Below are 25223 nucleotides of genomic sequence, written 5' to 3'. Positions count from 1 at the left end.
AAACATTGCGTGGTGTGTTCGACGAAATGGCAGACGCTTACGAGCCGCCGGATGATGCTCATCGCCGGTTTGTGCAATGACAACGCGCACCCGAGGAGTCTCCGGTGGCGTATAGGGGCGCGGTACTGGAGCTGGCAATGGCCGCATACCCGGAGATGGAGCCTGACCTGTTGGAACCTCTCATCCTGGGGAAGATGCTGGAGTTGTCCCGGGATCTCGGCATTCCCATGCCGGTGTGCGGACACGACAAGCTCACATCCCGGGCTGCGGCTAAGTGTCTGGACGCCCAGTTCAACCTGCGCCGGTGGAAGCAAGTTACGGCGTGGACGGGGGGGCCCATCGTCGAAGGGGGAGCCGTGGGTTGGGACCCCAAGAAGGCAGTTTATGTGCCGGACGACAGGAGCCCGCAGGAGCTGTCGGCTGCCGCTGCTCCGTGGCCGGGGCCGCGGGCTGCGCCGCCGACACGGCCGCGTCGGGACGGGGCGCCCGCAGCAAGGCGCAACAACATCGACTGTTTCCGCTGCGGGCGTAAGGGCCATTATGCCAGGGACTGCTGGGCCCGCGTCCCGGGTCCGCCCCAGGAGGAGGCCTCGACAGCGGCCGCTCCAAGAAAGGATTCGCCAGCACAGGCAAGTCGGTGCGCACCAGACACCCGGCAAGGCTTGACACCTCACTCATCACCGTTGTCATGCGATCCGGGTGTTTTTAATAACGGGAGGCCATTGACTGCGCCTTGTCGTTTGGTAACGCAGTGGCGTAAGTTGGCTCGGAGGGTCGTCGCGGCCGCTACCGGTTCGTCCACCGTACCTGGGTCGATACAAGGGGTGGACGTACGGATTTTGGTGGATTCCGGAGCGTCCGCGACCATTATTTCGGATGTAATATTCCATCTCTTGAACATCCCACCAGAGGCCGTGAGTCCGGCTTACGCTTCCTGCCTCGCCGCGAACGGGGGTAGCATGGGCATTGTGGGCCAGGTGTACGCTACAATCGCTATCGGGGGAGTGTCGGCCTCGGGAATTGTGTTAATTTCGAGGTCTCTTGCGGTTCCTTGTTTATTAGGGACCGATTTTCTGGCCAAAATGCCCATTCTAATTAAAATTAATGAGAACTGCATTCAATTACCGGAAGGCCGTAAAATTGCGTCTTTGCCGTCGCCCTGGGGGCGACCTGCTCCTGTCGCACAGGTGCAGGCGTTGTCCGAAGTGTCTGTTGATATTCCACCTGGCTCACAGATTCTCATTCCTTTGCGTTATCGGAAGCCTGTACCTGGTCGTCAAGGAGCGATTGGGGTTTTGTTGTCGCCGTCCGCCACCATCACGGGTGGATCGGCGCTGGTTGGGGCACAAACTATTGTTCGGCCAGACCAGCAGCCGTTTTTGCAGGTGCTTAACGCGAGTGCCGAAAGCGTGTGTGTGCCGGCGGGTACCATTGTGGCACATGCCACTACTGCGTTTACAGCTCATGATGATCTGTCCGGCCGGGGGGTTGTTGGAGGTGTTTCGGGCCCCGGAGCTGCAGATGACCGCTGGATTGCTGAATTGTGTGGGGAGAATTCAGCTCTTTCCGGGGAAGAACGTTGTGCGATTCGTAAATTATTATCGAGCTATTCTGATGTGTTTAGCTCCGACGATTTGGACTTAGGACGCACCTCGTTGCTTTACCATCATATTGACACAGGGGACGCTGCCCCTATTCGGTTGAACTCGCATCGGATGAGTCCGGCTGAGCGAGAGCATGTTCGAGGGGCAGTGGATGACATGTTGGCTGCGGACATAATATCTCCGTCTAACAGCCCATGGGGCGCACCTGTTGTTTTGGTCAAGAAGAAAGATGGCAAATTGCGATTTTGTGTAGACTTTCGTAAATTAAATAAAGTGTCGGTGGCAGATGCGTATCCCCTGCCGCGTATGGACGACTCTCTCGATGCCTTGTCGGGGGCGAAGTTCTTTTCAACGCTAGATCTCTCTTCGGGCTTCTGGCAACTTCCCCTTGACGAGTCCTCGCGAGAAAAGACTGCTTTCCGTACGCCGCAGGGGTTATTCCAATTTAACTGTCTTCCGATGGGGCTGAATGCGGCCCCTGCCACTTTTCAGAGGTTGATGGAGTTGGTATTAACGGGGTTGCAGTGGGAGACATGTCTTATATATTTGGACGATATTATCGTCTTCAGCCGCACATTTGACGAGCATTTATCGCGGTTGGAGGCTGTGTTCATCAGGATGCGTTCTGCTAATTTGAAATTTAAGCCTAAGAAATGTCACCTACTGCAACACTCCGTGCGTTATTTGGGGCACATCGTCAGTGCGGACGGGGTGGCCACAGATCCGGACAAAACTGCGTGCGTCCGTGACTGGCCAACCCCTGCCACGGTGGGGGATGTGCGTCGGTTTTTGGGGTTCGCCTCATATTATCGGAGGTTTGTTCCAAATTTTGCTACGATCGCGAGGCCTTTGCATCTCCTGACGGGTAAAGGACACAAATTTGCTTGGGGACCGCCAGAGGAGGCGGCGTTTCGAGGCCTACGCGATCTATTGGCTACGGCACCGACGTTGGATTATCCGGATTTTGCACATCCCTTCATTCTGGATACGGACGCGAGTGACACAGGCATTGGGGCGGTGTTATCTCAGTCCAAAGGTGGTGTGGAACGCGTGGTGGCGTATGGTAGCCGGGTTTTGTCTCCCGCTGAAACCCGCTACTGCGTCACTCGCAGGGAACTTTTGGCTATTGTTTTTTTTCTCCGCCAATTTCGACCGTATCTGTACGGTCGTTCGTTTATTGTTCGCACGGATCATGCGGCCTTGCAGTATGCTCTTAAAATGGACCAACCATCCGGCCAGCTGGCGCGGTGGTTGGACACGCTGCAAGAATTTTCCTTCCAAATTCACCATCGGAAGGGAGTGCGTCACGCTAATGCGGACGCACTTTCCAGGCTGCCGCAGCGATCCCCTTGCGCGTGTGCGTCGGGGACGCATAGGTGTGGCCCGATTCAGCACCCCCCTCAGCCTGTCGCGCTGGCAGTCGAAGTGCCTGAAGCTCCGCTTGAGCCGGGGCCGGCTGATGCGGGGCCGGCTGATGGGGGACCGGCTGATGGCATTCTACATCTCCCGAGGTCTGTGTGGATTCGGGAACATATGTTGGATGATTCTTTGGTAACGTTACGTAAGCGGCCTGTTAAGGGGAGTGGGAGACTCTGTGCGGGAGGCGTGCCGGAAACCGCTCTCCGTGATGGCTTGCTGATGTGGAGGGAAGGGATGCAGGAACGCTGGCGTCTTGTTGTACCGGCATCATTACGGTACGAATTGATTAGGACTCTGCATTGTGACACGCTTTTACATCTGGGGGTGCAGAAGACGCTATTGACGCTGCAGCGAGACTACTATTGGCACGGCATGACGACGGATGTCGTCGGGCACGTTCGCGCGTGTCCCGATTGTGCCCGCCGTAAGCCACCTAAACATCCATATGTGCCGCCAATACAATCTATTCAGGTGTCTCGAGTTAATGAGTATGTGGCGTTAGATATTTTGGGACCCTTTCCGCCATCCGCTAGGGGAAATAAATATTTGCTGGTAGGGGTGGAGTACCTCTCCCGCTGGCCGATGGCCTGGCCCTTGCCTGACCAGTCAGCGGCGTCTATCACAGACGCCTTTCTATTTGGGTATGTTATGGACAAAGGGGCGCCGGAGAGGCTCCTTACAGACCAAGGCCGGAATTTTTCCTCTAAATTGTTGGGGGAGGTGTGTGCGGCTCTGGGTACAAAAAAAATACGGACATCTCCCTACCACCCACAAACGGATGGTATGGTGGAACGGCTTAATCGGACCCTGTCCGCCATGTTGTGCCATACGGTTAGTGAAAAACAATCGGATTGGGATTTGCATATCCCTGGGGTGCTTTCAGCGTACCGGATGACGCCGCATGCGGCTACAGGATATTCGCCGTTTTTTCTAATGTACGGTCGTGAAAACGTACCGCCGATTAATGAACAGTTGGGAACCGGAGCGAGGGGACCTGTCAAGCCTCTTCCTGATTATATTCAGGACACCGTTCGCCGAGTTACTGAGGCGCGGGTAGGGGCTCGCATGGCTACGGCCAAAGCCCAGGCTCGGAACGAGCGGTGTGCGCGACGTTCGAAAGGGGAATGCCCCTGGAAAACGGGGGACCTGGCCTGGCTCCATTGTCCACAGGTGCGGCCAGGTACCTCTCCTAAGTTACATAAGCCATGGCAAGGGCCGGTTCGCCTCATCGAGGTTCCCAACCCGCAGTCGGCGCGTGTTCGGTTTGGTTCTCGGCGTTGGTTCGTCCATACATCTCGGTTGAAACCATACGTGGCCCCTCGACCGGATGCGTCATCTCCTGAGGTTGCCTTGCCGGGGTCTGTTGCTGCCGACTCGCCCTTGCCTGTGCCTGCTGACTTTGCTAGAGCGCCTGTCGTGCCTTTCACAGACGAGCCGGCCGTGACGCGGCAGGGGAAAGAAGACTCAGCTCGGGGTGCGCCTACCACGGCTGCGGAACCCTTGAGGCCCGCAGCCCTTCCAACCCCGCCGCGGACACGATTGCGGGATGCCTCTGATGCTGCGCCTTCGAGAATAGGGGACCGGGACGTTGCCAGGCTTCCAATAGCGACAGACGAACTTCAGCCTGTCGCTCTTAAAACCCTGCCACGTTCCCGCTCGGCGGGAGGGCCACCGACCGTCCGGGATGGCCCGGCGACCCGCACCCGCTCGAAATCCCTCACATTTCGTTAATTATTGTGTTGTGTTCTTGTTCTTCGGTATATTATTGTGTGTTCTGTGTCCTATTTCGTATTCGGTCGTGTTCGCTCGCATTGCTTGTTGGAGCTGTGTTCAGCCGAGGTCGGCTGGATTTTCTCTACGGGGGAGGGTGGTGTAATGCGGGCGTAAACGACCTCCCGGAAGTGACGTCATGGGGGGAGGAGTTACGTCACGTGGGGGAGAGGGTTCAGGTCTATAAGGGGGGAAACCGGAAGCAGTAGGGGAGTGATCGGAGACTGGGAAAGTGTGAGGTCACGCAGGGCGAAGGGTGAGAGAGAGGGTGGCGAGATCGCCACACACACACGGGCCACGAGGATCGGCACCGTCGGCCAACGGTGACCGACCCCGGGGCAGCAGGAGCAGCGAGGAGGCTGCGGAGAGCAGCGGGTCTGCAAGGGAGGAGTTGGGCAGCAGGGGTCTGCGCGACGAGACAGCAGCGGGTCTGCTAGGAGGGAGTTGGGCTACGTGAGCGACAGCAGCCTGGGGCTGCAGAGCAGAGAGTATATAGGGGAGTGCCGTGAGGGAAAAGAGATCGAACCCAAATAAAGGACACAGGACAGAGAGAAGCGTCCGAGTCTTTTATTACACATGTATAAAGATCTATATTACAAATCTACACATTCACAGGGAGACTATTGTGTAGAAATCTTTCTTTTGTTTACAGAATCTTGCCCGCGAATGTGTTGAAGCCTTAGCCAATTTATAAGCATTTGCTAGACAGACAGGCACATTTCCGTACAACATTGTTCCAAGACATTTCGTTAATTGCATAAGCTTACCAATGAATTCATGGAGGTCTACCTTTGCTTTCGGGATATGTTTTGTTTATTGCTGTTTGTATGAATATTGTCACATTAATTTTAAGGACTTTTTCCCATCACCATGTATGCTCGCCTTACTCTGAGGAAATAACCGATTGTTCTGTTACAAAGTTTAACAAACGTTATCATTGAGGGTTAAATGTACGGATCAATGAGGAGGACATCTCCAGGAGTACTGTGTTGACATTCCTAGCAGAAGAGTTCGCATATTAGTGTTGTTTTTGTTTAGAGATTAAAGTTGCTTAACACAGAAGAGTCTGAGTGGTGCCTTCCTAAGTTCATGCATAATAATCTTAATTATAAGAACTGTATCTTGCAGAGAGATCTGAATTTTGAGACCTGACATAAGCACTAAAACATAATCAGTAAAAGTTAAAGCGAGAATCATTGTATTATCCCGATTGATAATACAACCCTAGATAACAAAGCCGAGCTTAATCAGCATACTTACATCACACTTGCATAACTTTATACAATTCATTGTATTATCCCGATTGATAATACTACCCGAGACGAGGCAGAACCTAATTATCGTTATTGCATACATTAGCATAATTTGCATAGTTTCAGGAAATTACACATTTTTTTATTTTCATTGAATTTTTTTTTTATTTTTATAAAATTTTCAAGACCCAAAATATATAACACCAGGATAAGTCTACTTTAAGGCCATGTGAAGTGTTGATAGCCTGCTGGCAGGAGGTCACGAGACAGACCCAGGTGCCATGGGTTGAATGAAATAACCAACCGATGCACTACCTGTGCACCTACTGTGCCAATTTGCTGTGTTTTAGCCGCTCGGCGCTCTGCTCGTTGTCAGCGTCACTCCTCTGCTCTCAGTTGTTGCTGGAGGGCGACTGCTTCCAACTGGCCAGTAGCATCCTTTACGAGCCTCCTCCAGAGGCCGATCTTGACACTGGTGGTACCAGTCATCGGCAAGTCCACTCAGCTCCACATCTTCATGGACCACATCACTCCATCTCTTCTATAGCCAGTTCCGCACCCATTTAACCCCCTCTATCCGGCCGAACAAAAGCTGTTTAGGCATGTGGTGGCTGGGCATGCAGGCTATATGGCCCATCCAATGCAGCCTTGCCTCCCGGAGGGGCTCACCAATGGGACTTTGTCCAGATCTCTCAAGGATGTGAGCTCCTCACACAATCTAGCCTGGTTAAACCCAGGATAGATCGTAAGCAGGCCAGCCTGAATGTTTCTAACTGGCACGGATGTTCCATTAGACGGGTCCATGTTTCACAAGCGTAAAGGGAGGACATGACTGTGGCCGGGGAGACCCAAAGCTTCATGTGTAGCAACAGACCAGGTAGCTTCCATACATTGTTACGCAGCCGATGAAAAGATAATGCTGCTGGACTGATTTGGAGTGAGACCTCTGATGTAAAACCGGAGCTGGTCATAAGCACACTGCCCAGGTATGGAAAACTCTCCACTCTCTCCACAACTGCCCCATCACCAATGGTGAGTTGAGGGGGTGGAGTATTTGATGGCCCAAAATACCCAGGCAGGTGCATAGTTTTGGTGGGGCTGATGGTAAGACCCCACCTCTTATTGGCATGCTCCAGGTTCAGCAGCAGCACCTCCAATTCCTCCTCTGAGCGGGCAACAATTACCAGATCATCAGCATACATAAGATGGATGACCACTACATGGTCAAAGATAATGTTAAATAATATGGGAACCACAGGGCATCCCTGTCGCACCCCAAGGTGAAGAGGGAATGGCTATAACTTCAAGCCACATAGCTTTACCTGGGGTTGCCCATCATAATCAAGGCCCTTAATTATAGTGACCAGTCAGGGACTCCGAAATCACAAACAACAGCCCAGAACCTTGGCCTGTTGATAAAATCATTGGTCTTCACCAGGTCAATAAAGGAGTGATGTAGGTTTTGTTGGAATTCCCTACACCTCTGCTGTAGCAAACGTACAGTGAATATGGCATCTGTGCAGGACCGCCCGGGTCTGAAACCATATTGGGGCTCCGCAAGCCTCTCCTTAGAGAACCTGGCAAACAAATGTTGAATAAGTATTCAACACTATGTAACACAATTTTTGTTCCTGGGTATTAAGTGTTCTTTCCTAATTGCTTATGCCCAAAAAGTATAGAAAATGGCTATTATTCCCCACAAACTTTGCTTTTGTGATCAGGAGAGTGATGTTTTGAAATGTTCCTATTTTTAATTAGAAAACGGGCGAATTTGTGTCTTTTCGTTCACATAAAGTGAGAAAAAAACAACATATGAATCAAAATTAACATGTGTAATGGGTTCAACTGAGTCGCAGGTGTAGACTTTGGAGGTAACACATTTATTCAGTTCCAACACACAGGGTAACTTCCCCTTAACAGAATAACAACCTAAGGTGGTGACCACCCAGCTAAGTTACTACACTAGTTACTATGGACTGGGACTTCGGCCCCGGTCCACGTGTTCGAGACTCGTTGAACAGAGATCGTAGACGAAGGGTTTCTTCCAGGATGAACAACAACCCCGGTCCCCTCTCGGGACCCGGCTTATATTCTCTGTGGCATGGCTGGCTCCGCCCTTGGCCACGTCCACCTTCCAGAATCTTCGGGAAGGACCTGGATCCCAATCAAGTGAACCCCCTAGCCCCCTCTTGGGGCCCCCTCTGTCAACTTAACTGGTCACGTGTCCTTCCGGGTCAACCAGAGTGCCATGGCCTCACACAACCTTATCCTTCGGTCGGCACCCACACACCCTGTCCTGTAGGGTCGGCACTGCACTTAAAGCGTGGTACCATCCAGTGCTATTATTCAGCGCACACCGTGCCCCTCTAGGGCCGTACTACACCCACAACATTGTGGTATCCGGCGATGTCGCTACTCCGCACGCCGTGCCCCTCTAGGGCCGGTACTGCACCCACTTCATTGGGACATCCGGCGATGTCACTACACCTGTATTTATACTAAAGTAATACAAAAATTATTAAAAAGATTTAGAAGTGAGTAGTTTTTCGAGATTTACGATTACAGTATACTGTAAATCACTTTCACGAATCAGCCCCCAAATGTAGTCTCCCATCAATTTCTCGTTATACTGTCCTTGGTAGCGGCGTTCAAAGTCCAGTATATCTTGGTGGAAGCTCTCGCCTTGCTCCTCCGAGTACGCTCCCATGTTCTCCTTAAATTTATCAAGATGAGCATCAAGGATATGGACTTTGAGGGACATCCTACAGCCAATTATGCCCTAGTTCTTCACCAGAGTAGTGCGCATTGGTGTCCCTGCTGTCCCAAAGGCAAAGATAGCAGGGAAACTTGGTAAAACCGCCTTGGAGACCCATCAGGAATGCCACCATTTTAAAGTCTCTGATGACCTCCCAGCCGTACTCATCATACTTCAAGCCGTCCAGCAAGGTCTTAATGCTGTTGTAATCCTCTTTGAGGTGCACCGTATGAGCTAGGGGAAGAGACTGGTACTTGTGACCATTATAGAGCAGCACGGCTTTGAGGCTCCTGGATGAGCTGTCCTCCTGGATGAGCTGTCAATGAAGAGACGCCACTCATTCTGGTTACAGGCGATTCCGATTGCCTTGAACAGACTGGTCACATTGTGGCAGAAGCAGAGCCCATCTTGACAGGTGAATAAGCTGCAAAAATTTTCGATTTAAAGCTTTCGTGACTGCAGGGATTAATCTTCTTGGTTCTTTCGGTAAAGTCACGTAGAATGAAAATAATAAAATAATAAAAATAAAACATAATAAAATAATTCTCACGACGTTTCGGCCACAACGCAAGCAGCCGTCCTCAGGTGAAGAACAGGTCTGTCATTCTACGTGACTTTACCGAAAGAACCAAGAAGAAGCTGCAAAAAGGTTGGTGAAGCTTCCTCTGATCTGCAACTTGCACACTTTCATCCAACAAGTTCAACTGCTTGATCCTAGACGTCAAAAACTCGGCATTGGACTTTGTGAGACCAAGATCTCTAATCAGGTCATTGAGGTATTTTGGTTGGGGTGGTATGGGTTTCTCTCCTCAGCTCCACCTCTTAAATTGTCATCTGGATCTACATCCTCCTGACTCTCTGACTTGCTGCTCTCTTCTAAAGACGGCTGCTCTCTCTCCGGAGGAGTGGGTATGGGGAGCTCATGGCAGTGTGGCATCAGGGCGATGGATGAAGGAAGGTCCGGATACATGATGGCAGGTGCATTTTTGCCAGTCCAACGTTTGGAAGGGTCCACCATGCAGAAGTAGCAGTTGCTTGAGTGGTCAGTGGGTTCCCACCAAATTATTGGGATAGCGAACTCCATGGCTCTCTTTTTCCCCTCTGTACCATCCTACAAAAATACATTTCCCCCATGACTAATGTGTAAGAGATTATCGCAAAATTTTTCAAATTTTATATATATTTTTTCAATAACATTGGAAATTGTAAAACATTTTAAAATTAAAAACTTTTACAATTATTCTTTTTTTACAAATTCGATAACAGAAAATTCCGAGCAACAATTGTCCATCTTGCCTTCCAGAGTTTTTTTGCATTTCTGACAGGTGGAATGAGGTGCCCAGGGTTTGTCTTGATCCCCGACAGGCATGCCAAAATATGCCTTGTAGGCCTCACACATCTTTGCAGATGCTTCCACAGAGTATATTCTTAGGTTTTTTCGGTAAAGTCACGTAGGTAAAACATCAAAATTAATGAAAATAAAATAAAATAAAACAAAAATCACGACGTTTCGGAGGCAACACAAGTCTCCGTCATCAGGTGCGACCGTCACAGCCGAATTAGCTGCATCAAGTGAGGCAATGATTCAAGATGTAATCCCTTATAAGCAAGTTGAAGGGGGGGGAGGAGGAGCACGGAGTGCTAAGTTAGCACTCCGTGCTGTCTTTGAGCCCCGCCCCCCTCCCTCCCGATACGTTCCATTCATTGGCTACCACATTCTGATGAGCTCCCCCCCCCCTCCTCCCCCCCCTTCAACTTGCTTATAAGGGATTACATCTTGAATCATTGCCTCACTTGATGCAGCTAATTCGGCTGTGATGGTCCCACCTGATGACGGAGACTTGTGTTGCCTCCGAAACGTCGTGATTTTTGTTTTATTTTATTTTCATTAATTTTGATGTTTTACCTACGTGACTTTACCGAAAAAACCTAAGAATATGAATCCGTGCAGTCACGAAAGCTTCAAATCTAGAATTCCACAGAGTACTTTTTCGCTCTTGTCTTGATGCATTCTCAGAAAAATGTAGATATGTATCCACTTAGGCAGCTGGAACTAAACTGAACTGGTGGGCTTAAGGCCCCTGTATTTATACTATATAAATTACTGGAAAATTCTAGAATGTTCTAGAAGTTACTCCAAGTTTACTCAGCACTGAATCTGGAAAATAGGTAAATTTCTAAATATCACTGTCCTGGTCACAAAAGCAAAGTTTGTGGGGAATAATAGCCATTTTCTGTACTTTTGAGGCATAAATAATTAGGAAATAACACTTACTACCCAGGATAAAAAAATAAATTGTTCCACAGTGCCATCCTTGCCAGGACCTTTCCCGGCACACTGAGGAGAGAAATGTCCCTGTAGTTCTTACAATCTGTGCTGTCCCCCTTCAAAAAGATGAGCCACCAGGGATCCTTCCAATCTTGTGGAACCCATTCTGTGGTCCAGACAGTTGTGATGATGTCATGTAGGGCAGTCTGTACACAGACGCCACTCTTCTTCAGCATATCTGTTCGGTGCTTTTCCTGGTTTCAGACTCCGGAGCGCTGCTCATACTTCCTCCACAGATGGTACCTCAGCCAACCACTCAGAAGAGGTGACTACTTCTGCCAATATTTAAGGCACAGAGGCCCCAGCAGAGTCATGCACACCTTGCCCCATGATGTTGTCTGGGCTGAGGGAATTCCCCTCCCCAAAGACCTCATAGAAATGCTATGAAAACCGGCAGATCAGTTCCTGAGGGTAGGAGATCGGATCACCATTTTTCCCTTAAGGACAGTGATAGGCGAGATGCTGCAAGTAACTTTTTGGATGGAATTAAATAGTGATTTGTGATTGTGGGCTACTGAGGCAGAAACCATCCCCTCAGCAAAGAGCACCCACCACTCATCCTTGCAGCGCCGCATGGCTCTCAACCTCTGAGCAAAGGCTGCGGCAAGCCTCTTCATTCTCCGATGTTGGATGTTATAGATGACGGGAGTGGGCCTATCGTTTTCTCTCATCCATCCGGAACACCTCCTGCTTCTGCCAGGAAGTCTGGACTGGATACCCAACGCAGTCATTGCAGCTACATGAGCCACAGTTTTGAACCTCACCCATTTCCCCTCACAGCATCAGGAGGGGGGACGATGCCAACCCCAGCTGCAAGTGATGTTGAAATTCTTGCTTGCAACTACAGGCAATCCTTGGTTTACGCACTTTTGTACGCCATTTTGGAATAACGCGCGCTTTGTATTTAGACCTTTTGACATGCGTGAGGCAATTTTCAGAATAACGTCATCCACAACGCGACATATGCCACCCTAGCCTGGCACCACAACCCAATGGCGTTGCCAGCAGACAGTGCGATACAATAACTATAACTAGTGTGCTATACTATACAGCATTTCTCCGCGTATACACCAGCGCTCTTCCCTTTGACTCATGTCTCTCGATGAGATCGCACGCTCTAAAGTTTACTTGTGTTGTGTTCACCGCTTTTTTATTTCTTACTGTAATTCTTTATTTACATTTTTATTTTATCAGACGTATATTAGAGTTTACATGATTTTAATTTAAGTATTATTTTGTGTACATGCATTGATTGATATAGGCTAGGATAATATAGGTGATCATGTCTGTGAGTGTGAGTGAAATTCCTTAACACCATCCTTTACAATTATTTATGGGAAAATTGCTTTTGACATACACGATTTTTAGATACGCGCACTTTTCCAGAAACGCATCTATCGCGTATGTCAAGGAGTGCCTGTATCTTTAGCTAGCTGAGACCAGGCTACTGTGGGTTTGAATTGGGTACTAGATGGACACCCAACACCGGAGTGGAAGAATGGAGGGTGCATCTTACAGATAACAAGCCAATGGTCAGTGGGCAGATCAGCTCCCCGGTAGGTCTTGGTGTCAATGACATGGGCACGCACCCACTGCTCCGTCACTTTGTAATCCAGCAGATGTTCTTGCTTGGACCTGGCGTGTATCCATGATTTTGTATGGATGCACCAATGTCAGAACAGCATGTTGGGAATTACAAGCCCAGGGGCTGCACACAAGCCTAGCAGCCTCCTCCCATTATTATTGAGCTGATATGGCCCATGCCTTCCAATCACTCCGACCCACGTGTCTGCGTCATAACCCGCACAGGCATTAAAGTCACCCAACAGGACGACTTATCCCAAAGGGCCACTTTAGCTTGTACCTGGGACATGAGGTTATAGAAGGCGTCTGACTTATCAGCCTTGTCTGCATCCCTCCACTGATGTTCATCATCGGTGGGGGCATAAGCAACCACCACCACCAATGGCGGAGCCAGGATTTTCAGGTTGTGGGGGCAACCCTTCCAGCAATGAAAAATGATGGATGTTGTTAGTAAGTAAGGACTTGTCCCTGGCTTTTTATTCGACGCGTGTGCGGCGATGGCGCAGCCATCGATCGAGGGTCGAATTAAAACCGTGTGAGATCGGCATCGCGCTCGCTGAAGGTATGCCTTCAGGGAAGTCGTGTACTGTATACGCAACTGTGCACAATTCTGTGAGTCACTTATAACTGCTTTGCCATTACTTATTGCCAATTATGGACTCAGACGATTGTCCTATCATCTTATAAAGTCCCTGGCACATAATAATATGCTACACAGTGGCAGCGGGGGTTGCAAAATGCCGATTTATTACTAACTAGCTTTACTACCTGGCTTCGCCCAGGGCTTGCATTAACCATGCCCAGCCGCCTTTGTCTCCCCAGTGGCGATGTTCACACACCACACCAGTTACTTGTTTGAGGCTGAGTCGACCTAGGGGAGGCCCAGGAGCGGTTAAAATAATCGTCACCGGTGGTGGCCGTGAGCGGGAATCGAATTCGGGTCGCCAGGTTCGTAGCGCAGCGCGCGAATCGCTACGCAGTTGCTGCTCCCCCCCCCCCACACACAAAGGATAAAGACAAAGATCCCCCGTGTAGCCTGTGAGACTGTAGGAGGCAAGTGCTGTTAGTGAGCACCTATGAAGGCTGGCACGGCACACGAGGGGGTGGGTGGCCAGCACCATCCCAGCCGCCTTTGTCTCCCCAATGGTGATGTTCACACACCACAGCAGTTACTCGTCTGAGGCTGAGTCGACCTAGGGGAGGCCCAGGACTGGTTCAAATAATCGTCACCGGTGGTGGCCGTGAGCGGGAATCGAACTCGGGTCGCTGGGTTCGTAGCGCAGCGCAAACCACTACATTACCGCTCCCTCCACACACACGCGCGCGCATCCATAGGTACACATACACATGCTTGCTGCAGACACACACAACTATCAGGGTGCGTACAGCAGTAAACGACTGAAATAATAAAGCAATGCTGCGCAAATAACGCCTTAGACCTGCAACACATTTGTATGGCACTTTACTCGCGCCTTGGAGGGTTGGGGGGGGCGTGACGTCAGCAGGCACACTCCGTTATGCTTCCACATGCGTGGGTCACATGACAGATGTGACGTCACAGCTCACTTGCCGTGCAAAAAAATATGCATTATTGAGCCCCCCCCCGCCCCCAAAATACAAAAGTCTATTTTAATAATTTTTGCATGGTGTACAGTCTGGAAAGTACAAGTTTGTTCCATGTCGGGAAGTATGCTAAACATTTTGAACAGACACACATAATCACAAATTTCCCTTTTAAATATATAGATAAATCCCAATGAGCCGATCAAAATTAGGGATCGGATCATTGGGGAGGCACGTGCCACCCCCCCCCCCTCCACTGGCTCTGCCAGTGACCACCACCATTCCCCTCGCCTCTTGTTGATGGAGAGTCAAGCCCACCGGAGCCTGGGACCTACAGCTTCCCAAACCTCACCACCATGCTCCCACACCTCCTTTATTTTGTTCAAAATAAGTGGCACTCCCTGTTGTTTGGCAGTTTCCTACCCCGAGTCGAGAACTGTCCACCCTTCATTATGACTGGAGCCAAAACAGGTCCACTGTGCCTCCTGTATTCCACAGAGGTCTAAGTGGTACAGCCCATTTCAAACATTCCACGTGGCTAACAGCAGTAGTCTCCTGTTCCTGGGAGAACCCCGAGGGGGGGTTCAGTCTGGCTATGCTAAATGGAGTTTTTCCAGAAGGCATCATAAACGCCTTTGCCCTGAGGTCTCGAGCACTAGCTTATTTCAGTGTTTCCACTTTGACACACAGACATGCGCGTGCACACACACACAAACACGCACTCCCAGTGAGAGGCTGACTTATCTTGCGGAGGATCGCGCCGCTGACCAAAATAGTTCCCCAGTTTAGTTTGTAAGTGTGAGTACGCGTTTTAAGTCAATGTTTAAAAATAAATATATAGATATATATTTCATAAAATCTGGTTCGTAAGTGCGGGTGCTCGTAAGTCGGGTGTTCATAAGTTGAGGAATATCTGTATAAGAAAATCTCTGGCATTTATGCAAACTACGTAATTTTTAATAAAAATGTTACGGATAGTGAATGAAAAGAACGATATAATTCAGTTTAACGTGTAGGCTTTCGCGACCAATATCATCCATAATAGAGGTTTTTTGGGTTAAATCGCGTAAATATATGAACGTGTCGTTAAAACCCATCGCCACCCGACACAGCCAACTAGTGAGGGTTGTCACGTAAACAGAACATGCCAATTTCGATTTAAAGCTTTCGTGACTGCAGGGATTCATCTTCTTGGTTCTTTCGGTAAAGTCACGTAGAAGGGAAGTAATAAAATAATAAAAATAAAACATAATAAAATAAAATAATTCTCACGACGTTTCGGCTACAACGCTTGTCAGTTTTGATGTGGTTTCCTTATTCACCAAGGTTCCTGTACCTGACACCATCGCAATCATTGAAGACTTGATTCATCAAGGACTGAATGCTGGGGTACCCCCCCTGGTGAGACACTGCTTAACTAATACATACTTCACCTGGAATGAAACTTTCTACAAGCAAACTGAGGGCACCCCAATGGGCTCCCCCCTATCTCCGGTTGTAGCCAACATCTTCATGGAGAAATTTGAGACGGACGCCATCCAGACTGCCACTCTACGCCCGACCTTATGGAAGAGGTACGTAGACGACACTTTTGTCATCTGGCCACATGGCCGGCCTGCTCTAGACCAATTTCTCGACCACATCAATTCCATACACCCAGCCATCAGATTCACCATGGAAGTCGAAAAAGATGGCAAGCTACCCTTTTTGGATGTCCTAATCAAAAGGAGACCTGATGGTTCAATGAGCCACTCTGTCTACAGGAAAGCCACCCATACGGATGCTTACCTAAAACCGGATTCCCACCACCATCCATCCCAGAAGAATTCCCTCATCAAGACTCTATATCATAGAGCCCAATGCATCTCCGACCATGAACACATTTCCAGTGAACTCAAACACGTACGACAAGCTCTTAAGGCTAATGGTTACTCCGACTACACAATCCGCAAAGCCATCACTCCAACCATCAAGAAGGATCCTGTGGAGGAGCCTTTCAAGACCATCACCTTACCCTACATTGCTGGGGTCACAAAAAAGATCTCCAAAATCCTGATTAAACACAAGATCCAGGTCCGATTCAACACAGTACATAAAATCCGTGATCTGGTACCGTCTGTAAAAGATGTGGTTCCAGACATACCCTGGCGTCTACAAACTAAGTTGCCTCTGTGGTAGCAGTTACATTGGGGAAACCAAACGACATGTCTCGGACCGCATCCGTGAACATAAAGCTGACCTGAAACACGGTAGGACAAACACCTCAGCCGTGGCAGATCACTGTTACAACTCAGTGGGCTCACATGACATTGACTTCTCCAAGACAGAGGTTCTCTGCAAGCCATCTGGCTATCATGAGAGATTCGTTCATGAGGCGATCCACATATACACCCACAGAGACAATTTTAACTGAGAAGATGGATTCTGGCTTAGCAATCATTGGAAGGACGTAATAAACCATTTCGATACACATTAGGGTGGGTAGAATAATACATAGTGTTATATTAAAATGTATAAGGTATAGGGTGGTTTATAGCAATACAGTATATAATTTAATGTTGGGTTTATCTATGGCAGTATATAGTACGGTATATGCTCGTGTGATGTAAGAGAATAAAGTTTAGATGGAAGCATATTATATAATTTTTACGACGTAGAATTGTAATGTATTACTTGCTGTTAGTAACTCAGCTTATTGTAGAGTATAGTAAGTATACTGATGGTGCTATGCAGTTTATACTTTAGTTTTTTATGTAGTTTATACTTTAGTTTTCTACGTGGTTGTTTAGTAACTGCAGCTACATATCATTAACATTCCTTTCCTTTGTTAATGCTACTCCCTGCACCCCCCCTTGGTGCTGCTGATCCTGCATAATGCATGGGCATAATATGACTTTGAAACCCCCCCACCCACCTCCTACGCATTTCCCATGAATATGCTAAACTCCTCTTCATATGCACATTCTTTTTGTTAAGGCGCTCTTCCACCTCCAACCCAGCTTATATATAAGCTCCTAGCTTGGTAGTGTCTCATTCTTCACCTGAAGACAGCTGCTTGCGTTGTAGCCGAAACGTCGTGAGAATTATTTTATTATGTTTTATTTTTATTATTTTATTACTTCCCTTCTACGTGACTTTACCGAAAGAACCAAGAAGAAGAACATGCCAATTCGTCACTCGTACAGCACAACCGATGATGGTTGCTTGTGTTGCAATCAAAACGTCGTATTCTATTATTATTTAATTTAATTTCTTTGTACGTGACTTTACCGAAAGAACCAAAGAGTAATTCCTGCAGTCACGAAAGCTTCGAAAACTGCTCATGTTGTTTACAGGAAACGTTTAAAGGTTACTCTTCATCACCGCATTCATGAAGAAAGTGGAGCTGCTGGTGCACTCACCACACTGCCAGGCAAACTGCAGGGCATTGATAGCACCACGGATATCGCCTGCACTTGATGCACACAGGTCGTGCAGAACCATCTGATTCAGCACACACGGCCGCCCCCTTACCTGCACAAAGACAAATATCCCCTGTATAACCATAGAAACATTTGGAGCAAGTGCTGTTCACAAGCACCTATAAAGGCCAACACGGCCAGCATCACACACGACCCGCCGACATAAGCACACATGAACATACATCGTTCATGTACCTGCAAAAAAACTGAAGAATTCCTACCACTAACCATTGCCATCAACTTAGTTGATATAAAACACAGCTTAAAATCCCCATTTCTAATTACCATATCTACAACTACCAGAAACTGCAATGTCCCACCCAAAGCTGAAGCTAACCTGTATAAGCCTCATACTCCAAGTAATTTCGAACACATTGTGCCAAACACTTGAAAGAACCTCAACCCACTTTGACATTTCTCTTCTTTCATCAAATTCCTGGTGGCCATCATTCAAGTTCTCCAGCAACTAAAAATGACCTCATCTGGCTCCAACTCCTGCTAAATGCAAGGGACGCGAAGGACTTATCCTTTCCCAGCGATATGTTTCCTCTCATGCCCCATGTAGTCCACTTGGCACACTGTGCAGCTCTACTGCCACAAATGTTAAACCTTACACATATTTAGGTATCTGGGTTGATTACTACATGAATATTAATACTCATATACTCATCAAACTGGTCAGGTTTATGATACAGTGTAACAATCACCGCAACATCACCTAATCCCGGTTTTCCCATATTCGGGTGATGTGTTCTCATTGACAGTAGCATGTGAGGAGTATCTTAAGCTGCTATCACATATGTTTTCAGACAAGAGAAAAATTCCACAAAAATTAATTATATTGTGCTCTAAAATAGTAATACAAACTTCCAAGAAACAGGCCACCCCCATTATTCAGACGTGCATGACATTGGGTATCTATTGCTTAGTCATTACATAAAAAAGAAGATTCACACCTGGGCAGTTTCTGCAGAGGCAACACGCATCAGCACTTTTATCAAGCTGGTGGGAGACACTGGGTTGAAGCTGCACTCAAACACCACACACAGATACACACTCAGGTGACTCTAGGGAGGCAGTTAGTGATTCACTCCCCTTTCCCCACCCATCCTTGTTAATAAATTAATTACATTCAGGGTCACAATTCAATTCAAGATTAAAACTATATTTGAATGAGAGTGCAATCCAACGGCATGAGAGTGCAATGGAAAGGACATTTGAGCATGAGAGATCTAAGAAAGAGGCATAGAGAGAAAGAGAGACACAGAGAGTCGAGTAGGCCTCTCTCTTAGATCTCTCATACTCAAATGTCATTTACATTGCACTCTCATGCATTTTGGATTGCACTCTCATGCTCACATGTCCTTTGGATTGCGCTCTCGTGCCTTTGGATTGCACCACTCTTTGTTCTTACATTAACATGCTAATCTCTCACATTAACATAGCCACTTCTGTACCCTCGTCGAGGAGGCCGCTCTCCGTTCTTACAGCTACATGCTAATTTCTCACATTAACATCACTAGCCACGCCCACTTCTTTATGACCCTTGGGCTACACCCATTTCAAACCTTTTAAAACAGTCTGCCTCAGCAGCAGATCATGCTTTCCCACCTGATGACGGACGCTTGATTTATTTTATTTTATACCTACGTGACTTTACTGAAAGAACCATGAAAGCTTCAAATCAACATTGTTCTATCTTTTATTGTTTTTGAGATATTCGGATTCAGACGGTTTTGAATAAAAAATTAAACATTTTATGATTTTCAAATATGAATAATTCGAAAACGGTAAAATATAGAAGCTTCCCCTCGGAGTATTATGTTAATACATTTTTGTTCTTTCTAATAAAAAGAACAGATTATTTAAATTTAAAAGTTTCAGATGGGTAGGTCTTTAAATATAACAAGTTGAATCAAGTCTTCTTGGTTCTTTCGGTAAAGTCACGTAGAAGGGAAATAATAAAATTATAAAAATAAAACATAATAAAATACAATTCTCACGACGTTTCGGCCACAACGCAAGCAGCCGTCCTCCGTCAACAATGTGTTTTTTTGCATAACATTTTTTTTGGTGTAGTTGTTAGTGTCATAGCATCGAAAAAATTGTCAAATAATCAATCATATCAGGTTAATTATTATATTCATTGAAAACTTTTCCTGGCGAAGACAGGGCTTATTAACTCGTTATTATATAACTATTATTCATTATTATGTATTTACTTGTGCGTTATTAATGTATTATATAATGGAAATAATAATTATTTATTGATAGATTTTCACATTAATGAAGTTATTATTGGCTTTCACATTGTCTAGAGATATGTATTATCGATCGTGATAATGTCAATGATTCTTGCTTTATCAATATAGGAGAGAGACGTTCAAACTACAAATATACAGGCGTCAGGGTCGGGATTTAACCCACGATTTCCTGTATACCAAGTGAGGTAGTTAACATTTTGCCACCTTGGAACCCCTTTCAGCTAAAAAGGGGTTTTATTCAGGATTGTGGTTTTGAAAAGAATAACCCAACTTGTGTACCTATACATTCTGATGATATATTTATAATTATCTTCATGGAAAAATAATTTCCGCAAATATATATTCTTGATGTGGACTTGAATAACACAAACAGCAGACTGGTGGAAACCTTGGTCCTCACCTGATAACATGAACGCCTAGATCCTCCTGAGTGCCAAGGGGCAGTAGGGTTCGGAGGCTGTACTCACTCCCAGAGCAGTCGCTCGCCACCAGCACCAGTGGACACCGGCCACGGATAGAAAACTTTCTAAAATAGCCCATCAGGTTACAGAGGGAAAGGAATCACAAGATAACAGGAGTACAAGGGTTATGGCACAAGCAGCATCACCAATAGCTCATCATTAAAAAAACAGCTTCATGCACCTCAACATACTGTACATAATAACAAAGAGACGAAGAAGGCATATAATGTACACAAGGCAATGGAAGCCGGCTCTGGTTAGTATGGAGAATACCAATTCAAATGCTGCAGAATAAAATAAGCTATAGATTTATGAAATCGAACAATGTGCTGGTGAAACAGCAACTTTCTTTGGTTGCTTCATAACACATTTTGTGATTAGCATTTTATACATTTCTGTTAACACACACATTATGATTTTAAACCATTGTAAAATTAACAATTAACCTATGGCTTGGGAGTATGGTAGTATCGTTGTAGTACCACTGCTCAATGGCAAACTGCAATTGTTTACAACTCATAACTATTGCTCTACTACATTGCGATTGTGAACCCTCGTGGGACATAGGACTCAAAAGTGCTGGTCAAACCCCACTTCACTTCACCAGTCATATCTTACCTGAGTACGTCATGCAGGGTAGAGGCCTCCCTGTAAAACTGGTTTGGAATATCCTAGGAGGAAAGAGATAAGCACAGTCATGGATGTAACAGCAAACATGGTGTATGCACTGTGTGTGCGGGGAACAGGGAGTGGTGATTTATAAGTTATGATTCCAGTGATCAGGATCGAATATTGGTCATGCATAACACCAGCATCAATATGTATGTGAACCTGTCTAGGACCTTCCTTATGTCACATAAACCTAACATGTTATCTGTTGTGTTATGGTTAGCATTAGCAGTGGGACGCAAAGGGCAGCTGGATTTGCAAGGTCCCATAATCGAGAACAAACTATATTATGTTGTGTGGTGCCAGATCTAATGATGAGGTTAACCAATGTATCTTTGTGTGAGGAGAGGTCTTACTGTGCTGTAATTATAGCAATCAAGGTTCCATTGCCTGACTATGCATATATAGAACAGTGGAAAGTGGTTGTCGAAACCTGGCATGGTCCTCCGAAGGATAATTCTCCAAAAAATGGATACCTGGCCAAATGGTGTGGTTAGTACCCGCACTGGGGAGGCAAAAGTGTTTGGCAAGCATGGGTACTGAAAAGCTTTAAATTCAGGGTTCTCACATTTCCTCTCAAAGCCAATTGGACTAAACATCCAAATGAAAAACGTGTTTGAGGTTAAGTCGGACTTTTCTGGAAACGTAATTTTCATGGATATTATTGGACTCAATGTAGTACATGCTTTTGTTTGTGCACCGCCAGGTGTGTGTGCATGTGTGTACGTGCAAAATAATGCCTACCTCTAGCAGGATAAGCCGCGCTTCTGGCTCCACACTGACTTCCACCCCGTTGAGGCAGAGTGCATGATATCGATTTGCTCTCAACAGGAACTCCCGGAATAGAGCCACCTGTGTCTGCACACCACTGCCAAAGCCACCAGGCTCCCTCTCCCACCCTGACAAGTGACATCACCAATTACCACAAGCCCGCATGCCCCTATGTTCCTATGGCTAACCTTCATACCTATAACACTGCATCCTTCAAAACATATCATTCTCAAATTTGTAGGATCTCTTATTACATACAAAGGAATGCATGGTAGTGTACATGATAGGAGACAAAATGATGGCCATTGGTTTAAAATAATGACAGAATGGCAACCACGGGATAGAATGCATTTGGGAGGAGGCCCACCATGGATGTGGAGCGATGAAATCCACTCGTGTGCCGGCGTTAAGTGCATTATTACATTGCATGACTATGGGGGTTGGTGGTAGGTTGGGGAGGATTTGGTTTCACAGTGAATGTATCATGGTTAATGATATTTGTGATCTTCCGAGATGCACAAGATGATACCAACGCCTCCCGATGACCTCACAAGATGACCTCATCAGGAGATGCACACATGCTCTGTGACGTCCACATCTTGGCAGAAAACACTTTTATTATTAGTTCTGTTTTTATTGCCCAGTATTTTGGAACCATATCATGCATTTATACAGTTTTATGAAAGCTACAAGACTGTGTTCTAAAATTGCATTGACCACATGATGCAGACAGGTGGACAGACAGATGGACAGAGCAATTGCAGGAACAATTTCAATCTTAGCTGGATAGTGTAAAATTGATTATTGAAGCAAATCACAACACAAAATCATGACAATAAATCGATTCACAATGAAGGCAAATCACTAACAAATTACCTAATTTATACAACTTTGCATATTTTTGCAAATGTATTAACTGGTTGGAGCCAGGTAGCAAATACATGTCTGACAGTGAGCTGGTGGCCAAATATTAAGAATAGTGTGGAGTTTTTGCAGCACCAGTGTAATTGGTGTCGTGACGTACCAAGTGTCTCCTGGCCGAGTGGGTTAATCCACTCATGGATAATGATCCCCAGTTGCTTGCAGAGAACCTGGAGTGTGGCTGTCTTGCCCGCACCTGCTGGACCCGTGATCAGTAGGATGCTGCCCTGCGAGACGTGCGTACAGCGTGTTAGTCCAGGAAGTGCTGATATATTTGTGTAATATGCGCAGCAGTGTAGGTATATGGCAAGCAGGGTGTGAACAATGGTCGTGCATATATGGGTGAAGGATATGCCAATGTTCAAGAAGGAATTGGGAGATGATAACAGTTATATATGGAGGTGTGCATAATGGTGTAAAGGGTACAGAGGCGTGGCTAAGTAGCACTGGGTGTTCCACATTCACCTTGTGAGCATTATGCTGCAAGGCATGAGCTCTTAGCCATGTCTCCACCTCCTCCACCTTCTTCTTGTGCACAGCCAGCTCCATCTGAGAAACAAACACAATGCCAACCACAAATGAAAAAATACATATTAAATAAACATACATGACACAAAAATAAATATGAAAACACTACAGGATTCAAGAGGGGCGAGTAGCAGTTGGGTGGGGAGTGGATGTTGTTGCCCAAGAGCAACACCCTTAGCTCTGAATCGGCCAGTTAGCTGGTTCAGGACACACAATGTAAGTGCAACGGATTAGTTTGCATGCATGTATGTTGAACTTCTTTCGCACTGTATGTAGCCAACCGTGCTAATCGGAAGTGCTGTATGAAGCATGAGGGGACCACAACCTGAAATCACAATCAGAATCTTTATTTATAGGAATCCAATGAGCAATAAAGCTCTTTTTCAAATATGTTTAGTAGGGGCAGGTCATAACGTGCCAACAATACAAAAACACAAAATACCCCCTCCAACAGCAGAAATCCCCCAGTACAGGCTCTCCATTGCATGGCAGTCTGTATATGCTCCTTGTCTTCACCAACCAGCACTTGCCAGCATGCTTCTTCTTCATATGGCTGATATTACTGTGGAACAACTATAATTTTACACTGAGGTGGCCGAGTAAAATAATTGCATCAGGAGTAGCAGATACAGGAATCCCTCATGATAAGTAGGGGATGCATTCCTGGAAAATGCTACTTCACACAATATTACTGATAGCGAACTCTAATTTCCCATTAGACAATGTTGAAATAAAGGGTTGTGTTCCTAGCCGACATTTCTGAAAACAATGACTAAATGGCATGAAATGTACGAAAATGCATATGATTGCAAGTTAACATACACCACTTGGTGGTGCCCCACCAGCCCCAAAGCAGGTAGTGACCTCGCCTGAAAATTATTGGCAGGCCACACACAATCGCGATCACAAAGGTGGCCAACAGAGGTCGTGGACAGAGAGGTGGGACCATACCTCAACCAGGGCCAGTCACTACGAAACACCCAGACACCAGCAGGGTCCAGTGGGGGACATCAAAAGGAAGGGGGCACCCAACAAGGTGGGGGATAGGCTATAGTAAAAGGATAGCATGAGCGGGTAGGGTTCCCAATACACCACTCCAAAGAGACAAAGGGAGCAGCGCAGGTAGACGTCCATACCAGTCCCGGAAGAGATCGAGACTTCGCTTGGAGACCGTTGATGGGCCACATTTGATCGCTACCCTGCCGGCAGTCATGTTAGAGTCCAGGTGGGACTAGGCCAAGTCGCCACAAACATTTTCCGTTACCCGGGGGGGCCTAGGGGGAGATAGTGAGAGAACCACTCGATGATGTGGGGGACTCAGGTCGGACAGATTGGACGGGAGGATGGACTGGTCAGGGTGTCCTGATTCACCTCTCCATGAGAGACACGGGCAGTGGCACAGTCAGACGTCCATACTGACCGCCATCTTAATTTGATCTTATTTTATATTTATAGAGCACCTCAGCTCAAGGTGCTTTACATGTGCTTTACGTATTTTAAAAGCGGTAACACAAACTGACTGATTTATATGGCAAGGGTGTGCAACAGCCGCGGAATAAGTGGCCATAACAGAGGGCATATGGGGTCACAAAAGGGCAGGGGAGGGATGAAATGCAGTGGAGGGATGAGGGAATGGAAGAGGAATGGAATGGACAATGGAGAAAAGGTGAGGCTTTAAGAAAGGAAAGAAAGGTGATTAAGGAGGGGGACTTCTTAATGTACAGGGGAAGTTGATTCCTGTGGTAGGGTGCAAGGAGGGAGAAGGACCGAAATCGAGATTGGGCACAGGAAGGAGGGCCTGAGCGAGATAGGGAAGATTGTGAACGAAGAACACGAGGCAGGACGTAAAAGAGATAAGAGATGTAAGATAA

The 25223-nt window shown here is 46.9% G+C and overlaps 1 protein-coding gene across 5 annotated transcripts in view; it reads right to left on the bottom strand.

Annotated features, from left to right (window-relative positions):
- RAD17 (RAD17 checkpoint clamp loader component) overlaps positions 1 to 25223 on the bottom strand; it is a 94337-nt gene that overhangs the window by 36952 nt on the left and 32162 nt on the right. For 4 of the 5 annotated variants that reach the window (XR_013640089.1, XM_078877129.1, XM_078877131.1 and 1 more), the window contains exons 4-10: positions 23290 to 23373; positions 22928 to 23051; positions 21877 to 22031; positions 21082 to 21134; positions 20403 to 20528; positions 18695 to 18764; positions 17679 to 17790 (exon numbers count right to left, since the gene is read on the bottom strand). Coding sequence is in view for 4 of the 5 variants with exons in the window: in XM_078877129.1 (XP_078733255.1) it covers positions 17679 to 17790; positions 18695 to 18764; positions 20403 to 20528; positions 21082 to 21134; positions 21877 to 22031; positions 22928 to 23051; positions 23290 to 23373 (724 nt within the window). In the remaining variant the exon portion in view is untranslated. Of the gene's footprint in view, positions 1 to 17678; positions 17791 to 18694; positions 18765 to 20402; positions 20529 to 21081; positions 21135 to 21876; positions 22032 to 22927; positions 23052 to 23289; positions 23375 to 25223 lie in introns of those variants that run through there. The other variant, XM_078877132.1, reaches the window with a different exon arrangement.

The sequence above is a fragment of the Lampetra fluviatilis genome, chromosome 46 (genome assembly GCF_964198595.1).
Source record: "Lampetra fluviatilis chromosome 46, kcLamFluv1.1, whole genome shotgun sequence".
In the NCBI taxonomy this organism is placed as follows: Eukaryota; Metazoa; Chordata; class Hyperoartia; order Petromyzontiformes; family Petromyzontidae; genus Lampetra; species Lampetra fluviatilis.
This window is presented reverse-complemented; position numbering and strand designations above follow the sequence as displayed.